This window comes from Cherax quadricarinatus, chromosome 25 (genome assembly GCF_038502225.1).
Source record: "Cherax quadricarinatus isolate ZL_2023a chromosome 25, ASM3850222v1, whole genome shotgun sequence".
Taxonomy (NCBI): domain Eukaryota; kingdom Metazoa; phylum Arthropoda; class Malacostraca; order Decapoda; family Parastacidae; genus Cherax; species Cherax quadricarinatus.
The window spans coordinates 28,409,667-28,431,116 of NC_091316.1; the positions used below are offsets into that span (position 1 = coordinate 28,409,667).

The window sequence follows — 21,450 nt, forward strand, 5'->3', positions numbered from 1 at the left end:
CGGTGTACAGGATCCCGAACAACTTCTTACTGATATGTCGGAATGCTGTTCATAGGTTAGCTAGTCGCCCATATGCTATAGCAATTATTTGGTTGGTGTGCGCCTCAGGAGATGTGTTCGGTATTATACACACCCCAAGATCCTTTTCCTTGAGTGAGGTTTGTAGTCTTTGGCTCCCTTGACTGTACTCTGTCTGCCGTCTTCTTTGCCCTTCCCCGATCTTCATGACTTTGCACTTGGTGGGGTTGAACTCCAGGAGCCAGTTGCTGGACCAGGCCTGCAGCCTGTCCAGATCCCTATGTAGTCCTGCCTGGCCCTCCTCTGACTGAATTCTCTTCACTAACTTTACATGGTCTGCAAACAGGGACACTTCTGAGTCTATTCCTTCCGTCACGTCATTCATATATACTAGAAACAACACCGGTCCTAGGACTGACCCCTGTGAAATCCAACTCGTCACAGGCCCCTCCTCTGACAACTCGTCACGTACCCTGACTCGCTGTCTTCCCGTCAGGTATTCTCTGATCCATTGCAGTGCCTTCCTTGTTATACCTGCCTTGCCCTCCAGCTTTTGCACTAATCTCTTGTGTGGAACTGTGTCAAAAGCCTTCTTACAGTCCAAGAAAACGCAGTCTACCCACCCTTCTCTCTCTGTTCTCTTACTGCTGTCACCTTGTCATAGAACTCCAGTAGGCTAGTGACACAGGATTTCCCATCTCTGGATCCGTGCTTGTTGTTGTTTATAAGCTCATTCCTTTCTAGGTGGTCCAGCACTCTTCTCGTGATATTCTTCTTTATGACTTTGCATACAATGCGTCAGTGACACTAGTCTGTAGTTTAATGCTGCGTGTCTCTCTCCTTTTCTAAAAATTGGGACTTCATTTGCTGTTTTACATACCTCAGGTAGTCGCCCTGTTTCGATAGATGTGCTGAAGAATGTTGAAGAGCGCCTCTGCTCCCTCTCTCAGGACCTGCAGAGAGATGTTATCCGGTCCCATCGCCTTTGAGATATCTAGTTCACTTAGCAGCCTCTTCACCTTCTCTGTTTTATGTATTGTGTCCAGCGCTTGAAGGTGTACCCCACCTCTCCGTCTTTCTGGAGTTCCTTCTGTCTCCCCTATGCATAATTCTTAGAATTTCTCGTCGAGCTCCTCATATACTTCAAGGACCTTTCTTGTAAATTCCCCACCTCCCTTCCTCAGCCTGATTACCTGGTTTACTGCTATCGCTGCTATGTCATATTCGTATTGTCGTTGGGCCTCCCTACTTACCTGTGCATATTCATTCTGGCTCGTCGACTACTCTCCTTATTTTCCTGGGTCCTTTGCCTTCTATACTTCTTCTATTCTCTAGAGCACTTGGTTTTAGCCTCTCTACACCTTTGGTTAAACCAAAGGCTCGTCCTGGCGTTCTCATCATTTCTGTTGTCCGCTTCCCTTTATATTGTCACATTTTCCATCATCTCATTTACTGATTTATCTGCCAATTCCCTGTCCCACTGAACCTCGTAAAACAAATTCCTTCTGCCTGTGCAGTTCCCTCTATTGTAGTTTGGCTTCATTCGTCCTGCTCTTCCTGCCTCCTTCTCCACATGTAACTCTATTATATATTCGATCTTAGAACTCTGTGATCACTAGCTCCGAGGGACCGTACATATGAGATGTCCTCAATATTTGCACTACTCAAGCTGAATACTCGGTCCAGTCTTGCTGGTTCTTCCTCTCTGCTCTCTCTCTCTGGTAGTTTCACTAACGTGTTGATACATGAGGTTTCCCAGTACAAATTACATTATCTTAACCCTCCACATTTCTGGGCTTCCATGTGGCTCCAGGTAAGTGTGTGTGCGTGTGTGTGTGTGTGTGTGTGTGTATGTGTGTGTGTACTCACCTAGTATTACTCATCTACTTGTGGTTTCAGGGGTCAAGTCGTAGCTTCTGGCCCTGCCTCTTCACTGGCCGCTACTGGGTCACTCTCCCTGCACTATGAGCTTTGTGATACCTCTGCTTAAAGCTATGAATGGATCCTACCTCCACTACATAACTTCCCTAACTATTCCACTTCCTGGCTACCCTGGGACTGAAGAAATACTTCCTAACATCCCTGTGATTCATCTGAATCTTCATCTTCCAACTCTGTCCCCTTGTTGCTGTGATATTGTGTATATGGACTTCAGTAAGGCTTTTGACAGGGGTCCCACATCAGAGATTATTGAGGAAAATTAAGGCACATGGAATAGGAGGAGAAAATTTTTCCTGGATAGAGGCATGGTTGACAAATAGGCAGCAGAGAGTTTGCATAAATGGGGAGAAATCAGAGTGGGGAAGCGTGACGAGGGGTGTTCCACAGGGGTCAGTGCTGGGCTCCCTGTTGTTCACAATCTACATAAACGACATAGATCAGAGCATAAAGAGAGACATAAGCAAGTTTGCCGATGACACCAAAATATGCCGTCCAATTCATTCTGACGAGGACTTAGAGCACTCCAGGAAGATTTGAATAGACTGATGCAGTGGTCGCAGAAGTGGCAGATACAGTTTAATATTGACAAATGCAAAGTTCCAAATGTTGGACATGACAATAACCATGCCACATATAAACTAAATAATGTAGATCTTAATATTACGGATTGCGAAAAAGATTTAGGAATTCTGATTAGCAGTAATCGGAAACAAAGACAACAGTGCATAAGTGTTCGCAATAAAGCTAAGAGAATCCTTGGCTTCATATCAAGAAGCATAAATAATAGGAGTCCTCAGGTTGTTCTACAACTCTATATATCTTTGGTTAGGCCTCATTTAGATTATGCTGCACAGTTTTGGTCACCGTGTTACAGAATGGATATAAATGCTCTAGAAAACGTACAAAGGAGGATGACAAAGTTGATCCCATGTATCAGAAACCTTCCCTGTGAGGATAGACTGTGGGCCCTGAATCTGCACTCTCTAGAAAGGCGTAGAATTAGGGGGGATATGATTGAGATGTATAAGTGGAAGACAGGAATAAATAAAGGGGATGTAAATAGCGTGCTGAAAATATCTAGCCTAGACAAGACTCGCAGCAATGGTTTTAAGATGGAAAAATTCAGATTCAGGAAGGATATAGGAAAGCACTGGTTTGGTAATAGAGTTGTGGATGAGTGGAACAAACTCCCAAGTACAGTTATAGAGGCTAAAACGTTGTGTAGTTTTAAAAATAGGTGAGATAAATACATGAGTGGGTGTGGTTGGGGGTGAGTTGGACCTGATTAGCTTGTGCTACTAGGTCAGTTGCAGTGTTCCTTCCTTAAGTTAATGTGACCTGACCTGACTAGGTTGGGTGCATTGGCCGGTAGGAGACTTGGGCGTGCCTCGCATTGGCCAGTAGGCCTGCTGCAGTGTTCCTTCTTTCTTATGTTCTTATATTCTTATCTCTGGAACATTCTCTCTCTGTCCACCTTGTCAATTCCTCTCAGTATTTTATATGTCGTTATCATGTTCCCCCTATCTCTCCTGTACTCCGGTGTCGTCAGGTTGATTTCCCTTAACCTCTCTTCGTAGGACATACCCCTTAGCTCTGGGACTAGTCTTGTTGCAAACCTTTGCACTTTCTCTAGTTTCTTTAAGTGTTTGGCTAGGTGTGGGTTCCAAACTGGTGCCTCATACTCCAGTAAGGGCCTAACGTACACAGTTTACAGGGTTTTGAACGATTCCTTATTAAGATAGAGGAATGCTGTTCTTTGATTGCTAGGTGCCCATATACTGCTGTAGTTATTTGGTTGATGTGCGCCTCAGGAGATGTGCCTGGTGTTATACTCACCCCAAGATTTGTTTGTAGGTTTGCAGTCTCTGGCCCCCTAGACTGTACTCCGTCTGCGGTGTTCTTAGCCCTTCATGGCTTTGCACTTGTTGGGGTTGAACTACAGGATCCAATTGCTGGACCAGGCCTGCAGCCCGTCCAGATCCCTTTGTAGTTCTTCCTGGTCCTCGTCCGACTGAATTCTTCTCATCAACTTCACAACATCTGCAAACAGGGACACCTCGGAGTCTATTCCTTGTCATGTCGTTCACAAATACCAGAAACAGCACCGGTCCTAGGACTGACCCCTGTGGAACCCCACTCCTGACTGGTGCCCACTATGACACCTCGCCGCATACCATGATTCGTTGCTGTCTTCCTGACAGCTATTCCCTGATCCATTATAGTGCCTTCCCTTTTATCCCTGCCTGGTCCTCTAGTTTTTGCACTAATCTCGTGTGTGGAACTGTGTCAAACGCGTTCTTACAGTCCAAGAAAATGCAATCTACCCACCCCTCTCCCTCTTGTCTTACTGCTGTCACCCTGTCATAGAACTCCAGTAGGTTTGTGACACAGGATTTCCTGTCCCTGAAGCCGTGTTGGCTGTTGTTGGTGAGCTCATTTCTTTCTAGGTTTTCCACCACTCTTCTCCTGATAATCTTCTCCAAGACTTTGCATACTATACATGTCAGTGACACTGGTCTATAGCTTTGTGCCTCTTGTCTGTCCCTTTTTTTTTTAATTGGGACTACATTTGTTGTCTTCCATATATCAGATAATCTCCTTGTTTCGACAGATGTGTTGAATATTGTTGTTAGAGGTACACATAGCGCCTCTGCCCCCTCTCTCAGGATCCATGGAGAGATGTTATTCGGCCCCCCTCTCCTTTGAGGTGTCTAGCTCGCTCAGAAGCCTCTTTACTTCTTCCTCGGTTGTATGTATTGTGTCCAACACTTGATGGTGTACCTCACCACTCCATCCTTCTGGAGTCCCTTCTGTCTCTTCTGTGAGCACTTCTTTGAATCTCATGTTGAGTTCCTCACATCGCAGTCGTTTCTTATGATCTCTCCTCCTTCCTTCCTTAGCCTGCTTGCCTTGTCCTTGACTGTTGTTTTCCTCCTAATGTGCTGTACAACAGCTTTGGATCAGATTTGGCAATCGCTGCTATGTCATTTTCTTATTGTCGTTGGGCTTCCCTCTTACCTGTGCATAATCATTTCTGGCTCTACGACTGCTCTCCTTATTCTTCTGGGTCCTTTGCTTTCTATACTTCTTCCATTCCCTAGCACATTGGTTTTGGTCTCCCTGCACCTTTGGGTGAACAATGGGCTCATCCTGGCTTTATCATTATTCCTGTTTCCCTTGGGTACAAACCTCTCCTCAGCCTCCTTGCATATTGTTGTCACATATTCCATCATCTCATTAACTGACTTCCCTGCCAGTTCCTTGTCCCACTGAACGCCGTTCAGGAAGTTCTTCATTCCCGCGTAGTCCCCAGTTGTATTTCTTGTAGTTGTGTGTGTGTTCCCACCTAGTTGTGGTTGCAATGGTCGATTCATAGCTCCTTGTCCCGCCTCTTCACTGGTCGCTGCTAGGTACTCCCTCCCTGTTCCGTGAGCATTATCATACCACTTTTTAAAGCTATGTGTGTGTTTGTGAGTGTATGTGTGTGTGCGCGTGTGTGCGTGTGTGTGTGTGTGTGTGTGTGTGTGTGTGTGTGTGTGTGTGCGTGTGTGTGTGTGTGTGTGTGTGTGTGTGTGTGTGTGTGTGTGTGTGTGCGTGTGTGTGTGCGTGAGTGTGTGTGTGTGAGTGTGTGTGTGTGTGTGTGTGTGTGTGTGTGTGTGTGTGTGTGTGTGTGTGTGTGTGTGTGTGTGTGCTTGTGTGTGTGTGTGTGTGTGTGCTTGTGTGTGTGTGTGTGTGTGTGTGTGTGTGTGTGTGTGTGTGTGTGTGTGTGTGTGTGTGTGTGTGTGTGTGTGTGTGTGTGTGTGTGTGTGTGTGTGTGTGTGCATGTGTGTGTGGGTGTGTGGTTAGCGTTGTATTATTATGAAATGTTAATATTGTAAATATATTTGAAATAATTTTTAATTTTGTTTGTTCCTTAATGTTATTGCTTCTTTGCAGTTATATTTCTGGGTCAGTTCTTAGAATTTAGGCTTATCGGCTGCAAGAGGAGAATTACATTGTAATTCTACTGTACACTTCTAGCCAAGAATTATTTTATTTCTAAAACATGGATTAATTTAAACTCACATTGTATGTACAGAGAGATATACACCTTTTGGTGTTAATAGTGAATTTTGGTTCAATCGTTGTTTATTTTAAATGATTTAACTGTTGACTGGCTCTAAATAAAAGGCGCATTTTAATGTGACGTCACAACAATGACGTCACACCTGTGGGCTGGCTTACAGGTGTCTTGACGGAGATGGGTAGGTGGGAGACCAGTGTTGCTGCGGTGCTCGTGGGGAGAGCAGTTTCTCGTCTCTCTCCCACAGCTCGCCTTGGATTACTTCCTGCCACGCATTGAAATCAGGTAAAACATAAGACTGACATTTGTATTTTATATCTTGTCTACGGTTTAGCAGTTGAAATATAATAATATCAATGCTAGGTGTGAGTTTTATATACGAACTATATATTTTAATGATTTTTTACAAAATCGCATTTGTGAATTTATTTAATAAAAATATATTTCTCTCTGTCAGATCGTTACGACGTGAATTGCAACTCAGTAGAAAAATCAATAAAATAAATAAAAAATGATGTAAGGCAAGAACTTTCAGTCTGTTATAAACTTTAACTAAAAAGATATTTAGTGAATAGAAAGTCATACTGGATTTAGTGCAAAGAAAATAATATACAAGTTGACATAACTTAACCGATAGTTGATTATACCTTTGATCAGGATCCTCATCACTTGTTACTCCAGAAGAAACTCCGGCCGGCGCTGTTGCCTGGATCCTAAGCACTTGTTACTCCAGAAGAAACTCCGGCCGGCGCTGTTGCCTGGATCCTAAGCACTTGTTACTCCAGAAGAAACTCCGGCCGGCGCTGTTGCCTGGATCCTAAGCACTTGTTACTCCAGAAGAAACTCCGGCCGGCGCTGTGGCCTGGATCCGCAGCACTTGTTACTCCAGAAGAAACTCCGGCCGGCGTTCTTCAATCCAAGGGAAATAAGACGTTAATGATTGTCTGGGAGGTTTCAAAGAGCTCCTCACATAATGTGTGGATACAACAAATGACCAATAGAAAACGTGACCAATAAATTACTGAGTGAAGCCTTTCTCGATGTCTTCGTCTGAGTTATGTAATAATGTAAGCGGAAAAACTCAAATTACAGCAAGTATGTTATACACCGAGAGCTGTACAACTAGTATAGTATACAATGAAAATGTATTTTATTCCTTATGTCATCGAATGGCTGGAAGTATAAAGGCGTCAGGCAGCCCTAATAACCCTCATGCTGAGGGCAGGCTTTAAAGGTAACATAATTTACAAAACGAAAACCTAGTTAGACATGATGACTCTGAGATAACTATTTACTGACACAACACCTAGGAAGAAAAAGTAAAAACTGAAAAATCCTGATCCGAGTACACATTCCAGAGTGTTGTGGCTTGTGTCTCTGAGAGTATATTTTTTGAGTGAGGCGGCTTGCGACTTTGAGCCGTTTGAATTTAGCTTCACTATATCTTGAAATGTTTGTTTTCACAAAGAGTAAGTGATTCTGAACTGAAATGCAACTCAGACTGTTATTCCTAATGAACCATGAATTCTGAACATATAAATGAATAACTGAGACTTCGTAAAACTGTTCGCTACTGTGTATAAGATGGTTTGAATGTACATTGTTCGTAATGAAACGCATCTATTAAGAAAATGAACTGACGGTTTTAAGCAAAAAAAAAAAAACAAAAAAAAGGAAAAAGAAAACCCTTGTCCTTGTAGTTTTCCGTATGTTAGTGTGGCTGACATCCGTAATGTTACTCTGTGCTAGACAACACATCAGACTGGCTGTGCAGACACGAATCGTTCTCTTTGACAAGTGTTTGTTTTGTAAATACCTCAGAGCAAAGTGTGGGAATAACTTTATGAAGCATAACTGTTTCAAATGAGTTTTGAAAAACAAAAACCTGAATGAGTTGCCATCAGTGAAACTCATAAAAATTTTATTGCATGTCTTGTCCAAATAATTTCTGATAAATGTGCGAGATTTTGTTTTCTTAAGCTTCTTAAATTTTGTGCGAGGAATCTCGCAGCTAAGTGAGGCATGTAGAGGCTTAGTAATATATACATATATACATGAGGAAAACCTTTCTCGTTAAATTCATTTTGAACATTTGTCTGATGGAAAAATAACGTTTACTTCGGTCTTCATTGAAATAATTATCAAATGGCCTGCAATAATAGTTCCTTTTGGTTTATGGTGAAAAGTCTTAAGAGTTGTATGACATCGACAAATAATAATAATAATAATAATAATAATAATAATAATAATAATAATAATAATTATAATAACAATCATGATCAGTGATAAAGACAGTCATGGATAAGCTCATTCCTTTGCTTGGACAAAGCAGTAAGGTGCCGCAGTGTTCAGACACAAACAATAATAACAAGACGTGTATTGAGCGAAGGATACCGTTGAGAACAGTGGAGTACAGTTTGCGTCCTCGATCTGTCGTCAGGAGATTGCAATTAGACAGAAATCGAGAAGGTCTGCAACAAAAGAACTCAAAATCTTCAAAATCGAGGCCTCCGCCGTTGTCAAAGTACCGCAGAAAGACTGCCAACGCCCGCGAGCGGCATCGCATGAAGGAGATTAATGACGCCTTTGAGTCTCTTCGACGTATTTTGCCAGACATTTGTAGCCGCGAAGCGGCAGCAGCCATGACCAAGATTACGACACTGAGGCTCGCTGTCAGCTACATCAGAGCCTTGTCACGCATCCTGCAGGACGGACACCCGGGGGACATCACCTTCTTCGAAGAGCTGCACTTTGATGTTGCCTTGGAAAGTTCTGAACTCAGGCCAACTCCAAATCAATCCAAACTTCAGAGGCCAGAGATGTTTCACAGTACCTCGCCTCTCCCTACTTCGATATTCTCACCTATCAGCTGTTCTCTGAGCACAGACAGCGATCTGAGTGAGCTTCTCTCCGACGATTCCTGCTGTGTCTTCGAGGACAACCTCGACGCCTTCGACGACATTCCGGCACTGCCTGAGGCTGACCCCTTCGCTCTAATGCTGCCACCTGAAGGGGAGGCGTTGCTGCTGGGATCCTAGGAGAAGTGCAACATAAATCATATGGTAGTGAGATGCCTTCAACACACGCACCTGCCAGGTAACACTCACGTGTTTTTAACATTCTCTCTCTCTTTCTCTCTCTCTCTCTCTCTCTCTCTCTCTCTCTCTCTCTCTCTCTCTCTCTCTCTCTCTCTCTCTCTCTCTCTCTCTCTCTCTCTCTCTCTCTCTCTCCCTCTCTCTCTCTCTCTCTCTCTCTCTCTCATCCTCTCTCACTACATTTTGCGTGCGCTATAGTTTAAAAGTACAATTGTATTAACAGCCTTCACGATGCACTATCATCGGCTCTGTCACACACACACACACACACACACACACACACACACACACACACACACACACACACACACACACACACACACACACACACACACACACACGCACACAAAGTTAATACTGCACTAGAGCCCACAAATCTTTAAGTGCTATGTAGGCTAAGTGAGCATCAGACAACGATATGTCACCCAGTCAGCTCGTTAACCAATTATGTATAAATTAATTATTCAGTTTATGCATCAGTAAATTGAGAAATAACGTTGAATATCACTCAATAAATTTAAAAACCAACAAAGTGAAAGGAAAAATGAAAAGAGTATATAGATCAACCCAAAATATGTAAACTGATCAATTGATCATTATCTTTCAGACATGACCAACACTTTCATAAACCAATGAATCTGTCTCTCACTTAAACAATGAACTTGTTTATGAATTATCTGGCAAAGAAATATATAGATACATAGGGGTAATCAATAAATAAAATCAACTAAAGAGAAAATATTTCAACAAGTCATCCAAAAAGAATGAATCAGTTAATCCATTAAAATAATAATGTTATCGTTCAGTTTATCATCAGTCGTACATTGAGTCACAGGAACAATCAGCAAATTAGTTAGTGAGCCATTTAGTTAATTAGTCAACAACTTAATCCAATAAATAGTCAAACAACGGATCAAAACCAATTAAAACGCCTAAATTGATGGTCAAAAAAGAGGTTATTTAAATAAGGATATTCTCGTGAATCTAGTAAGTAGGTTGGTGGACAGCAGCCGCCCAGGGAGGTACTACTGTACTGCCCAGGTGAGTGTAAAACGGAAGCCTGTAATTGTTGTACATGATGGTAGGATTTCTGGTGTCTTTTTTACTGTCTCAAAAACATGCAAGATTTCAGGAACATCTTGCTACTTCTACTTACACTTAGGTCACACTACACATGCATATATATATATATATATATATATATATATATATATATATATATATATATATATATATATATATATATATATATATATATATATATATATATATATATATATATATATATATATATATATATATATATATATATGTCGTGCCGAATAGGCAGAACTTGCGATCTTGGCTTAAATAGCAACGCTCATCTTGCCATATAGGACAAGTGAAAATTTGTGTATGCAATAATTTCGCCAAATCATTCTGAACCTAGCGATAAAAAATATATTTCACTGTGTTTGTTTAGTATTAAATTACTGTAAACAAATCTAAAATATATTTAGTTGGGTTAGGCTAAAATAAATTGTTCTTGTTATAATAAGGTTAGGTAAGTTTTCTAAGATTATTTTGGTGCAAAATTAATTTTTTTTTACATTAACATTAATGAAAAAAATATATCTTTAAACGTATAAAATAAAATTTCTGAAAGGACTTAATTTTAAATGAGTTCTTGCTAATTGACCAGTTTTACATATTCGGCACGACATATATATATATATATATATATATATATATATATATATATATATATATATATATATATATATATATATATATATATATATATATATGCAAAACAAGCACTGTGAAAGAGTAGTGAAATTCCAAGCGCTTTCGTGACTACTCACATTGTCAAGGAACTATGAAAGTAATACATCAAAGGAAGGCAATTAAAGGGCTTAGATCACACCTCACAGTCTAAGCCCTTTAATTGCCTTCCTTTGATGTATTACTTTCATAGTTCCTTGACAATGTGAGTAGTCACGAAAGCGCTTGGAATTTCACTACTCTTATACAATGGTTGTTTTGCATATTTTAAAATCACCTGTTTACTGTGATCTTATTGCATATATATATATATATATATATATATATATATATATATATATATATATATATATATATATATATATATATATATATATATATATATATGTATATATATATATATATATATATATATGTATATATATATATATATACAGAGCCCTCTTGGTTACCTTCCAATTTTTTACTAGTTCTTATTCTTATTCTTGTTTATTCTCTCTTATCTCCACAATGTATTGGAAAAGAATTCTTCATCCGTAAGCCATGTGTGTGGCAAGAGGCGACTAACATGACGGAAGCAAGTGGCTAGTAACCCATTTTCCTGTATACATTACTAAAGTTAAAAAGAAAAGAAACTTTTGTTTTTCTTTTTTGGCCAACCTGTTCGATGGTATATGGCCGGTTTTTTGAAAGAAGAATTCTCAGGAATCGATGAGATGGTACTGTCTTCTCTCCTAAACATGAAAGGGGAACCTGTTTGCTCTCCTAAACAGGAGAAAGGAAACCTGCTTGCTCTCCTAATGAGGAGAGGGGAACTGGTTTGCTCTCCTAAACAGGAGAGGGGAACCCATTTGTTCTCTGAAAGAGGAACGGTGCATCAGTTTAACTTTTGAAGTTGGTTCACGATATCGTATAATAACAATACTGTACACTAATCGCAAGTGGATAACGCACTGGCCTGTGAGTTTTAGGATTCACTTACCATGGGTTCAAATCCCACCCGTTCCCTGACTTGACCTGACTGATTTCTGATTTAGGAGAGATGGGAACTGTTTGGTCTCTGAAACAGGAGTAGTGGACCAGCTTGCTTTCTGAACCAGGGGGAGGTGAATCAGCGTTGTCTCTCAGCCATTTACTTCGTGAGTTCAGCTATCATTATGTGCTTGGGAAAGCGCTAATCCCATGAGGGTTATAAAACATCTGAGAAAGGTAATCACATTTGATCCAAGGAAAGAAATGGTGGATTCTATTCTACATTATTCACAACATTTGTCTCTAATTAATTAATTAATTATTATTATTATTAATATATTATTATTATTATTATTATTATTATTATTATTATTATTATTATTATTATTATTATTACTATTATTATTTGTATTATCACCATTATTATTATTATTGTCACCATTATTATTATTCTTTCTTTCAACACACCAGCCGTATCCCACCAAGGCGGGGTGGCCCAAAAGGAAAAACAAAAGTTTCTCCTTTCACATTTAGTAATATATACAGGAGAAGGGGTTACTAGCCCCTTGCTCCTGGCATTTTAGTCGCCTCTTACAACACGCATAGCTTACGGAGGAAGAATTCTGCTCCACTTCCCCATGGAGAATTATTATTATTATTATTGTTATTATTATTATTATTATTATTATTATTATTATTATTATTATTATTATTATTATTATTATTATTATTATTATTATTATTATTATTATTATCATCATCATCATCATCATCATCATCATTATTTTATTATTATTATTATTATTATTATTATTATTATTTTTTTTTTTTTGTTGTTATTATTTGTGTTCTAATTATTAGTTGTAGTAGTAGTAGTACTTGCAGCTTCAGTATTAATAGTAGTAGTAGTAGTAAAAGTAGTAGTAGTAGCATTAGTAGTAGTAGTAGTATAAGTATATCAAGGGGTTATGCTAAACTCACATGGATGATATAGCTCCTGGAGGGTGGAAGTTAATCACGCTTGATCTAAGAAATGAAGAGAAAGAATAGTTCCAATTCCAGGATCAAGAACCCTTCTCCAGCATCAAGGAACCGCTCCAGAAGGCATTCGTTTCTTAAAAAAAAAATGTCCGAATTATTGCCAATGACATCTGAGAAGCTATTAAGAAAGGTTTCATGATGAGTGAAGGAAACCACTGACTCCGTTGACATTGTGATATAATAAGTGAAATGAACTAAAAACTTTCTTGACTCTAACCATATTCTGCCTTCAAATTCAAACTACACAATAGAGTCAATAACTAATATAAAGAACTTAGAAAGAATGATAATGTCAGAGAATCCCATTTTCAAGAATCACAATAGTGTCATTATCACATCTGCAAGAACTATGATAGGAAGGATAGTGAGAACCTTCAAAACCAGGTATACCAATCCAATGATGATCCTCTTTAAGTTACTTGTGTTATCTAAACTGGAATACTGCTGAACATTACCAGCCCCTGTCAAGGCAGGCGAAACTGCAGATCTAGTAAATGTACATAAGACCTTCACTGAACATATAAGTTCAGTAAAGTACCTCGGTTACTGGGAACGCTTGAAGGGCCTAGACCCTTGAATCACAGGAGAGAAAAGTACATCATGTGGAAAATCCTAGAGGAACTGGTCCCAAATCTGCACACAGAAATCACTTCCTATAAAACATCTCCCGAGAGAAAAGTAAATGTGCTGAGAGAAAACACAATAAGTGTCAGGGGCTCAAGGCTGTTCAATAGCCTCTCATTATTCGTAAGGGGAATTACCAATAGATCTCCGGTCGTCTTCAAGAGGAAACTCAACAAATATCTAAATTCGGAACCTGACTAGCTGCTCTGTGGTTCGTACGTTAGTTTGCTTGTCGCCAGCAATAATAGCCTGGTTGATCAGTCCCTGATCCACCGTGAGGCCTGGTAATAGATCTGGCAGCTTGGGATAATGAGCCCCGAAACTCCCTCCAAGTATAACCACTGACTTCGTTGATATAGTGCCATAGTAAGTGAAGGAAATCACTGAGCCTTGGAGTATACATGGAGAGAATTCCGACCGTCTACGCCCCCGCGGCCAGGTCTATGACCAGACCTCGACAGGGATCAAGGCCTGATCAACCAGGCTGTTACTGCTAGCCGCACGCAGACCGAGGTAAGAACCATAGTACGGCTGGTCTGTTACTGACTTTAGGTGTCTGTCCATTCCCTATTGAAGATAGCCAGGGGTTTATTCGTAATCCCCCTTATGTATGCTGGGAAGCAGTTCAAACGTCTTCGACCCATGACACTTATTGTGTTGTCTCTTAGCGTACTCATGGCGACCCTGCTTTTCATTACCTGGAGAGGGTTTCTGCACCGCCTGCAGAGTCTTTTGCTTTCGTAGCGAGTGATTTCTATGTGTAGATTTGGGACTAATCCATCTAGAATTTTCGAAGTGTATATTATTATGCATCTTTCTCGCCTGCGTTCCAAGGAGTACAAGTCAAAGGCCTTCAACCGTTTCCAGTAATTTAGGTGTTTTATGGTACTTATACATGCAGTGAAAGTTTAATGTATATTCTCTATGTCTTCAATTTCGCCTGCCTTGAAAAGGGCCGTTAGTGTACAGCAACATTCCAGCATAGAGAGAACAAGTGGTTTGAAGAGAACCATCGTTGGTTGGCATCTCTAGTTCTGAATGTTCTCATTATCCATCTTATCATTTTCCTAGCAGATGTGGTAGATTCATTGTTGTGATTTTTGAAAGTGAGATTCTCTGACATTATCACTTCCAAGTCCTTCACATTTTTCCCTCTATTGTGTGGTTGGAATTCGTTTTATACTCTCATACAGTTTTTGTTTCCTCGACTTTTAATTAGAGGAGTAATTGAAATTTGTCTTCAATAAACTTCACATTTTTTTCTGACGTCCATTTAAAGACTTGGTTAATATCCGTTTGGACATTTGTAGTGTCCTTGATGGATGACACTGTCGTGCAAACTCTCTTATACTCAGCAAAGGAAAATACGGTGTTGTCTATGTCATAGATGAGTAAGAGGATGGGGACGAGTACTGTACCTTGTGGAGCAGAGCTTTTCACTGTAGCCTCCTCTGAGTTTTCTCTGTTAATTATTACTCTTTGTGTCCAATTTATTAGGAAGTCATATATCCATCTAACGACTTTTCCTGTATTCCTTTATCACGAATTTTGTGTAATATTACACCATGGTCGTATTTGTCGAAGGATTTCACAAAGACTGTGTACTCACTATCTGCATTTTGTTTGTCTTCCAGTGCATCCAAGACTATGCCATAGTGGTCCAGTAGTTGGGAGAGACAGGAGCGACCTCCTCTAAATCCTTGCTCTCCCTGGCTGTGCAGCTGATGTGTATCAAAGTGGTTGGCGATCTTGCTTCTTAGAACCCTTTCAAAGACTTTTATGAGGCGTGCGGGGTTAGTGCAGTCGGTCAGTAATTCTTTGCAATTGCTTTACCACCACGCTTGTGGAGAGGGGCTATGTCTGTTGTTTTTAGCGACTGTGGGATGACTCCTGTGTCCATGCTCCTTCATTGAATAGTTAGTGCACTTGAAAAGAGTTTTTTGCAGTTCTTGATGAACACAGAGTTCCACGAGTCTGGACCTGGGACAGAGTGCGTGGCCATGTAGTTTTTTGTTTTTTCAAAGCTCTGTGGAGGGAGTATTATATCAGAAATTCTTGAATTATTAAAATTTTGAGTTTCGGTCATAAAAAAATAATTTAGATTGTCGACCCTTATTCTGATTAATGGCTCACTAAACACTTAGTCATATTGAGACTAGTATATCACTCATTTCTATCATCTGTGTAAGGCCCATGTCGTTTAAACCTTAATTGGACACTCATAGGAAAAAATCGAATTTCGAAATGAATTCCCTAGAGTGGACAGAGTTTCTCAGTGTAAGGGAAATGAGCCCATATAAATGGAATTGTGATAGTTTTCGATCTATTGCTAATATGTGAAGACAGACTGTAGTAGGGCCTGCCTGATAAAGTGAGTAAAATTTTGAATGTTGCAAACTTGCAATTGTTAATAAAACACCAAATAAATATTTTTCTAATTTATTATACAAATATAGAATAGAGAAGGGTGTGTGTACTCACCTATTTGTACTCACCTATTTGTGATTGCAGGGATCGAGTCATAGCTCCTGGCTCCGCCTTTTCACTGATTGCTACTAGGTCCTCTCTAGAGCTCCCTGCTCCATGAGCTTTATCATACCTCGCCTTAAAACTATGTATGGTTCCCGCCTCCACTACGTCACTTTCTAGGCTATTCCACGGCCTGACTACTCTATGACTGAAGAAATACTTCCTAACATCCCTTTGATTCATCTGAGTCTTCAACTTCCAATTGCGACCTCTTGTTTCTGTGTCCCATCTCTGGAACATCCCATCTTTGTCCACCTTGTCTACTCTGCACAGTATTTTATATGTCTTTATCATGTCTCCCCTGACCCTCCTATCCTCCAGTGTCGTCAGGCCGATTTCCCTCAACCTCCCTTAGCTCTGGGACTACTCTTGTTGCAAACCTTTGCACTTTCTCTAATTTCTTAAAGTGCTTGACCAGGTGTGGATTCCAAACTGGTGCTGCATACTCCAGTATGGGCCTGACGTAATTGGTATACAGAGTCTTGAACGATTCCTTACTGAGGTATCGGAAGGCTATCCGTAGGTTTGCTGCAGCAGTTATCTGATTGATGTGCGCCTCAGGAGATATGCTCGGTGTTATACTTACCCCCAGATCATTTTCCTTGAGTGAGGTTTGCAGTCTTTGACCATCTAGACCATCTGTAAATACTTCTTTAAATCTCGTGTTGAGCTCCTCACATACCTCTCGGTCGTTTCTTGTGAGCTCCCCATCACCCTTCCTCAGTCTGATTACCTAGTCCTTGACTGTTGTTTTCCTCCTGTTGTGGCTATACAACAGCTTCGGGTCAGACTTGACTTTCGATGCTATGTCATTTTCATATTGTCGCTGAGCCTCCCTTCTTATCTGTGCATATTCGATTCTGGCTCTTCGGCTAATCTCTTTATTTTCCTGAGTTCTCTGTCCTCTGTACCTTTTCTATTCTCTAGTACACCTAGTTTTTGCCTTCCTACACCTTTGGGTGAACTAAGGACTCGTTCTGTTCTTCCCATTATTTCTGTTTCCCTTGGGAACAAACCTCTCCTCTGCCTCCTTGCATTTTGTTGCCACATAGTCCATCATTTCTTGTACTGGTTTTCCTGTCAGTTCCCTCTCCCACTGAATGTCTTGCAGGAAGGTCCTCATGCCTGAGTAGTTCCCCCTTTTGTAGTTTATTTTTTCCCATCCTATTCCTGCTACTCTCTCCACTTGAAGCTCAACTATGTAGTCGAAGCACAGAACCACATGATCACTAGCTCCTAGGGGCCTTTCATACATGATATCCTGGATGTCCGAACTACTCAAGGCGAATACAAGGTCCAGTCTTGCTGGATCATCTTCACTTCTCTCTCTGGAAGTGTCTCTAACATGTTGGTGCATGAGGTTTTCCAGCACCACATCCATCATCTTGCCTTTCCATGTTTCAGAACCCCAATGGGGCTCCAGGTTTTCTCAGTCAATCCTTGTGATTGAAATCACCCATAACTAGTAACTTTGCTCCCCTCATGTGTGCTCTTCTGGCCACCTCGGCTAGTGTGTCGACCATTGCTCTGTTGCTCTCATCGTATTCTTCTCTTGGCCTCCTGCAGTTCTGTGGTGGGTTGTACATTACTGCAATTATCACCTTATGTCCCTCAGACTGGGATGAGCAGTGCCACTCCTCCGCCCCTTATGTTTCCTCTGTCTTCTCTCAGGATCTGATATCCCACTGGAAAGTTGGCATCTGTTATCATTCCTGAGTGTTTGGTTTCTGTGAGAGCTATGATGTGTGGTAATGCCTCTTTGATTCTTTCTTGCCATTCTTCCCACATTTTGGTTATTCCATCAGCATTGGTATTCCTCTCCAACTCTGTGTTTTGGAGGGTCTGTGGAAGTGGGGGACCTGGCACTGTGCTGTGGGATTCTACAGCATAATGTGGGATAGGGGTTGTGAGTGTGGATTGTTGGTTGTGTTGGGATAGCATATTTGGCTGTGGAGTTCTGAGGGTGGTTCTGTGTGTGCTTGTGCTTGTTGCTATGCCCTACTCTGGTTATGCTCTGTTGACTCTGTCCTTCTCTCTCTCTTCCTGGCCCCTTTCGTTTCTGTGTACTCTCTCTCAGCTGCTGTCCTTCTGTTCTTGTTCTGTCGTGGCCTAGGAACACCCACTTGCATGTTGATGATTCCTTCAGCTGTGGTCTCTCTTCCAGGATCCTGTTCTGCATCATTTCTGTCTTGAAAACCAGTCTGACCAGCCAATTTCTCCCCTTCAAGTACCAACCTATTTTCTGAAAATTTACTATCTGAGTCATGTCCTCCTTGCGTATTTCTTTGATGATGTTTTCAATATCCTGTTTTTCTTTCTGCCATCTTTCATTTTGTGTCCTCCCTTCGCTCTCCTGAGGCTCATGAATATACACTGACTTCTGCCTCTCCTCCTACCATTGCATTTTCCTCTGAGTCTCTGTTTGTACATGGCCACTGCCTCCCATATTTTCTCCTGTAACTCTTGGTGGCATGGTCGTTACTCTGCTTGTTACCTGTCACCTTTTCCACCTCCTCCCCCCTTAGTTGACTGATAGGACCTTAGCATAAGTCTTGTCTTATTCCTTTCTGTTGGGCTCCTCATTCAACAGGGGTGTACCTGCTTTAGATGTCATGTCTCCTCTATGTAATAGCCCTGTAACTTGCTTCAGCACATTTACCTCATATTCTAGGGCCTGTATCCTGGCTTCAGAGGCATTGTGTGTGTGTGTGTGTGTGTGTGTGTGTGTGTGTGTGTGTGTGTGTGTGTGTGTGTGTGTGTGTGTGTGTGTGTGTGTGTGTGTGTGTGTGTGTGTGTGTGTGTGTGTTTTAGTGTGTACTCACCTAATTGTACTCACCTAATTGTGGTTGCAGGGGTCGAGACTCAGCTCCTGGCCCCGCCTCTTTACTGATCGCTACTAGGTCCTCTCTCTCTCTGCTTCCTGAGCTTTGTCATACCTCGTCTTAAAGCTATGTATGGTTCCTGCCTCCACTACATCACTTGCTAGGCTATTCCACTTCCTGGCGACTCTATGGCTGAAGAAATACTTCCTGACATCCCTCTGACTCGTCTGAGTCTTCAGGTTCCAATTGTGACCCCTTGTTTCTGTGTCCCCTCTCTGGAACAACCTCTCTCTGTCCACCTTATCTATTCCACGTTGTATTTTGTATGTCGTTATCATGTCTTCCCTGACTCTCCTGTCCTCCAGTGTCGTCAGTCCGAGTTCCCTCAACCTTTCTTCGTAGGACATACCCCTGAGCTCCGGAACTAGCCTTGTTGCAAACCTTTCCACTTTCTCTAATTTTTTGACGTGCTTGACCAGGTATGGGTTCCAAAGTGGTGCTGCATACTCCAGTATGGGTCTGATGTACACAGTGTACAGCGTCTTGAACGATTCTTTACTAAGGTATCGGAAGTCTATTCTCAGGTTTGCCAGGCGCCCATATGATGCAGCAGTTATCTGGTTGATGTGTGCCTCCGGAGACATACTCGGTGCTATGGTCACCCCAAGATCTTTCTCCTTGAGCGAGGTTTGAGGTCTTTGGCCACCTAGCATATACTCTGTCTGCGGTCTTCTTTGCCCTTCTCCGATCTTCATGACTTTGCATTTGGCAGGGTTGAATTCTAGAAGCGAGTTGCTGGACCACGTGTCCAGCCTGTGTGTATGTGTGTGTGTGTGTGTGTGTGTGTGTGTGTGTGTGTGTGTGTGTGTGTGTGTGTGTGTGTGTGTGTGTGTGTGTGCCTGTTTGTCTGTCTGTTTTTGTGTGTCTGTGTCTGTGTGTGTGGAAAAAAAACAGTAAAACGCATGATTACAGATATGTAAAAATGCTTGAAAACGGGAAATAAAACCTGAAAGTTTTCATGTGCTTTTACACATATCTTAAGAGGAATGTATGTGTGAAGGAATATGAAAGTGCTCAGATTTTATTTCCTAATCTCAAGATGGTATTCTTACATACATAAACACACAACACACACACACACACACACACACACACACACACACACACACACACACACACACACACACACACACACACACACACACACACACACACGCACACACAGATACATACAAACTCATACACACAAACACTCACACAGATATATACAAATACACATACACACACATAGGAGAGTGTATATCGCACTCAATCGACTAGTGTCTTTGACAACCAGTAACTAAGATAACAGGACAAGTTATGAATAATGACATTATCATCTCAAAGAAATTAAGTTGTACAATATTTAACCTTCCTGTTGTATATAAGCACGACTTTTCATGCCTGTGCTACAGAGTCTTCAAGACTACGGTGCTTATCACCAACTCCAGTGCTGAAGGACTGATAACCTTGTACTTTGTATATAGATCTACAGTCTTCACATTACGTCCCTGAAATGGCATTGATAAAGCCACTGGTTGGCTAAATGTTTACAAATACAAATACCCATATTTTGCACACGTGTGTAATTCTTCACCTTGTCAGTGTTGTGTATCATTTATGTTCAAATGAAGACAAAACTCAACTCCTGAAACTGCAAACACAGACAACACAGGGCACATGTAGCGTACCTCTGCTCTTGTAACTGCAAACACAGACAACACAGGGCACATGTAGCGTACCTCTGCTCTTGTAACTGCAAACACAGACAACACAGGGCACATGTAGCGTACCTCTGCTCTTGTAACTGCAAACACAGACAACACAGGGCACATGTAGCGTACCTCTGCTCTTGTAACTGCAAACAGTGAAAATATGAGAACCACTAGCAAATATCTGCACCGGTAATTGTAAACACTGAACACGGAAACCTACCAGAATAACTTACCTTCTGTAACTATATGGCAATGGGAAATCCTCTTTCACCTGTTCTTAGTAACTTATACATGGAATTTTTTGAAACAAGACTGCTTAATTAACACAATCCTCCCTAATAGTGCTAAGTGGTTTAAATATATTGATGCTATTTTGTGTCATATGCCTAAGAATGTAGATATAAGCCATTTCCTTGTTAAATTAAATAGCCTAGATCATTCTATAAACTTCACTGTTGAGTTCCAAGAATATAACTCATTGCTTTTTCTAGATGTTTTAATTATTAAGGGTAACAATGACTTTAAATTTTAAATGTACAGAAAAACTACAAATAACCGTTCCTATGTACACTATTATTCTTCACATCAAGTTAGAGTGGTATGGATGCCTCTGAACTAATTTCATTCTACTCCCCGTTTGGTATACTAGCCTTCACAAGCAGTATTTAAATATTATTGTAACCATGATTGAGTGGTAATGAATCAATAACAACACTGTGAATAGACGAGAATTCGAAGGCACACTCGCAGCTCTATGTTTTTTCCCAACATTCTCAAACTTCACCACTAACACCAGAAACGTGACTACTCACATCCTGATCATTAAA

At 40.9% G+C, this 21,450-nt stretch overlaps 1 protein-coding gene across 1 annotated transcript in view; it reads left to right on the forward strand.

Annotated features, from left to right (window-relative positions):
- The first annotated feature begins 6,216 nt into the window (after nt 1-6,216).
- LOC128689912 (helix-loop-helix protein ngn-1-like) overlaps nt 6,217-21,450 on the forward strand; it is a 23,045-nt gene continuing 7,811 nt past the window's right edge. The window contains exons 1-2 of the mRNA XM_053778378.2: nt 6,217-6,307; nt 6,480-9,118. Of these exons, the coding sequence (XP_053634353.1) occupies nt 8,320-9,060 (741 nt within the window). The 5' untranslated portion in view covers nt 6,217-6,307; nt 6,480-8,319 and the 3' untranslated portion in view covers nt 9,061-9,118. The remainder of the gene's footprint in view (nt 6,308-6,479; nt 9,119-21,450) is intronic.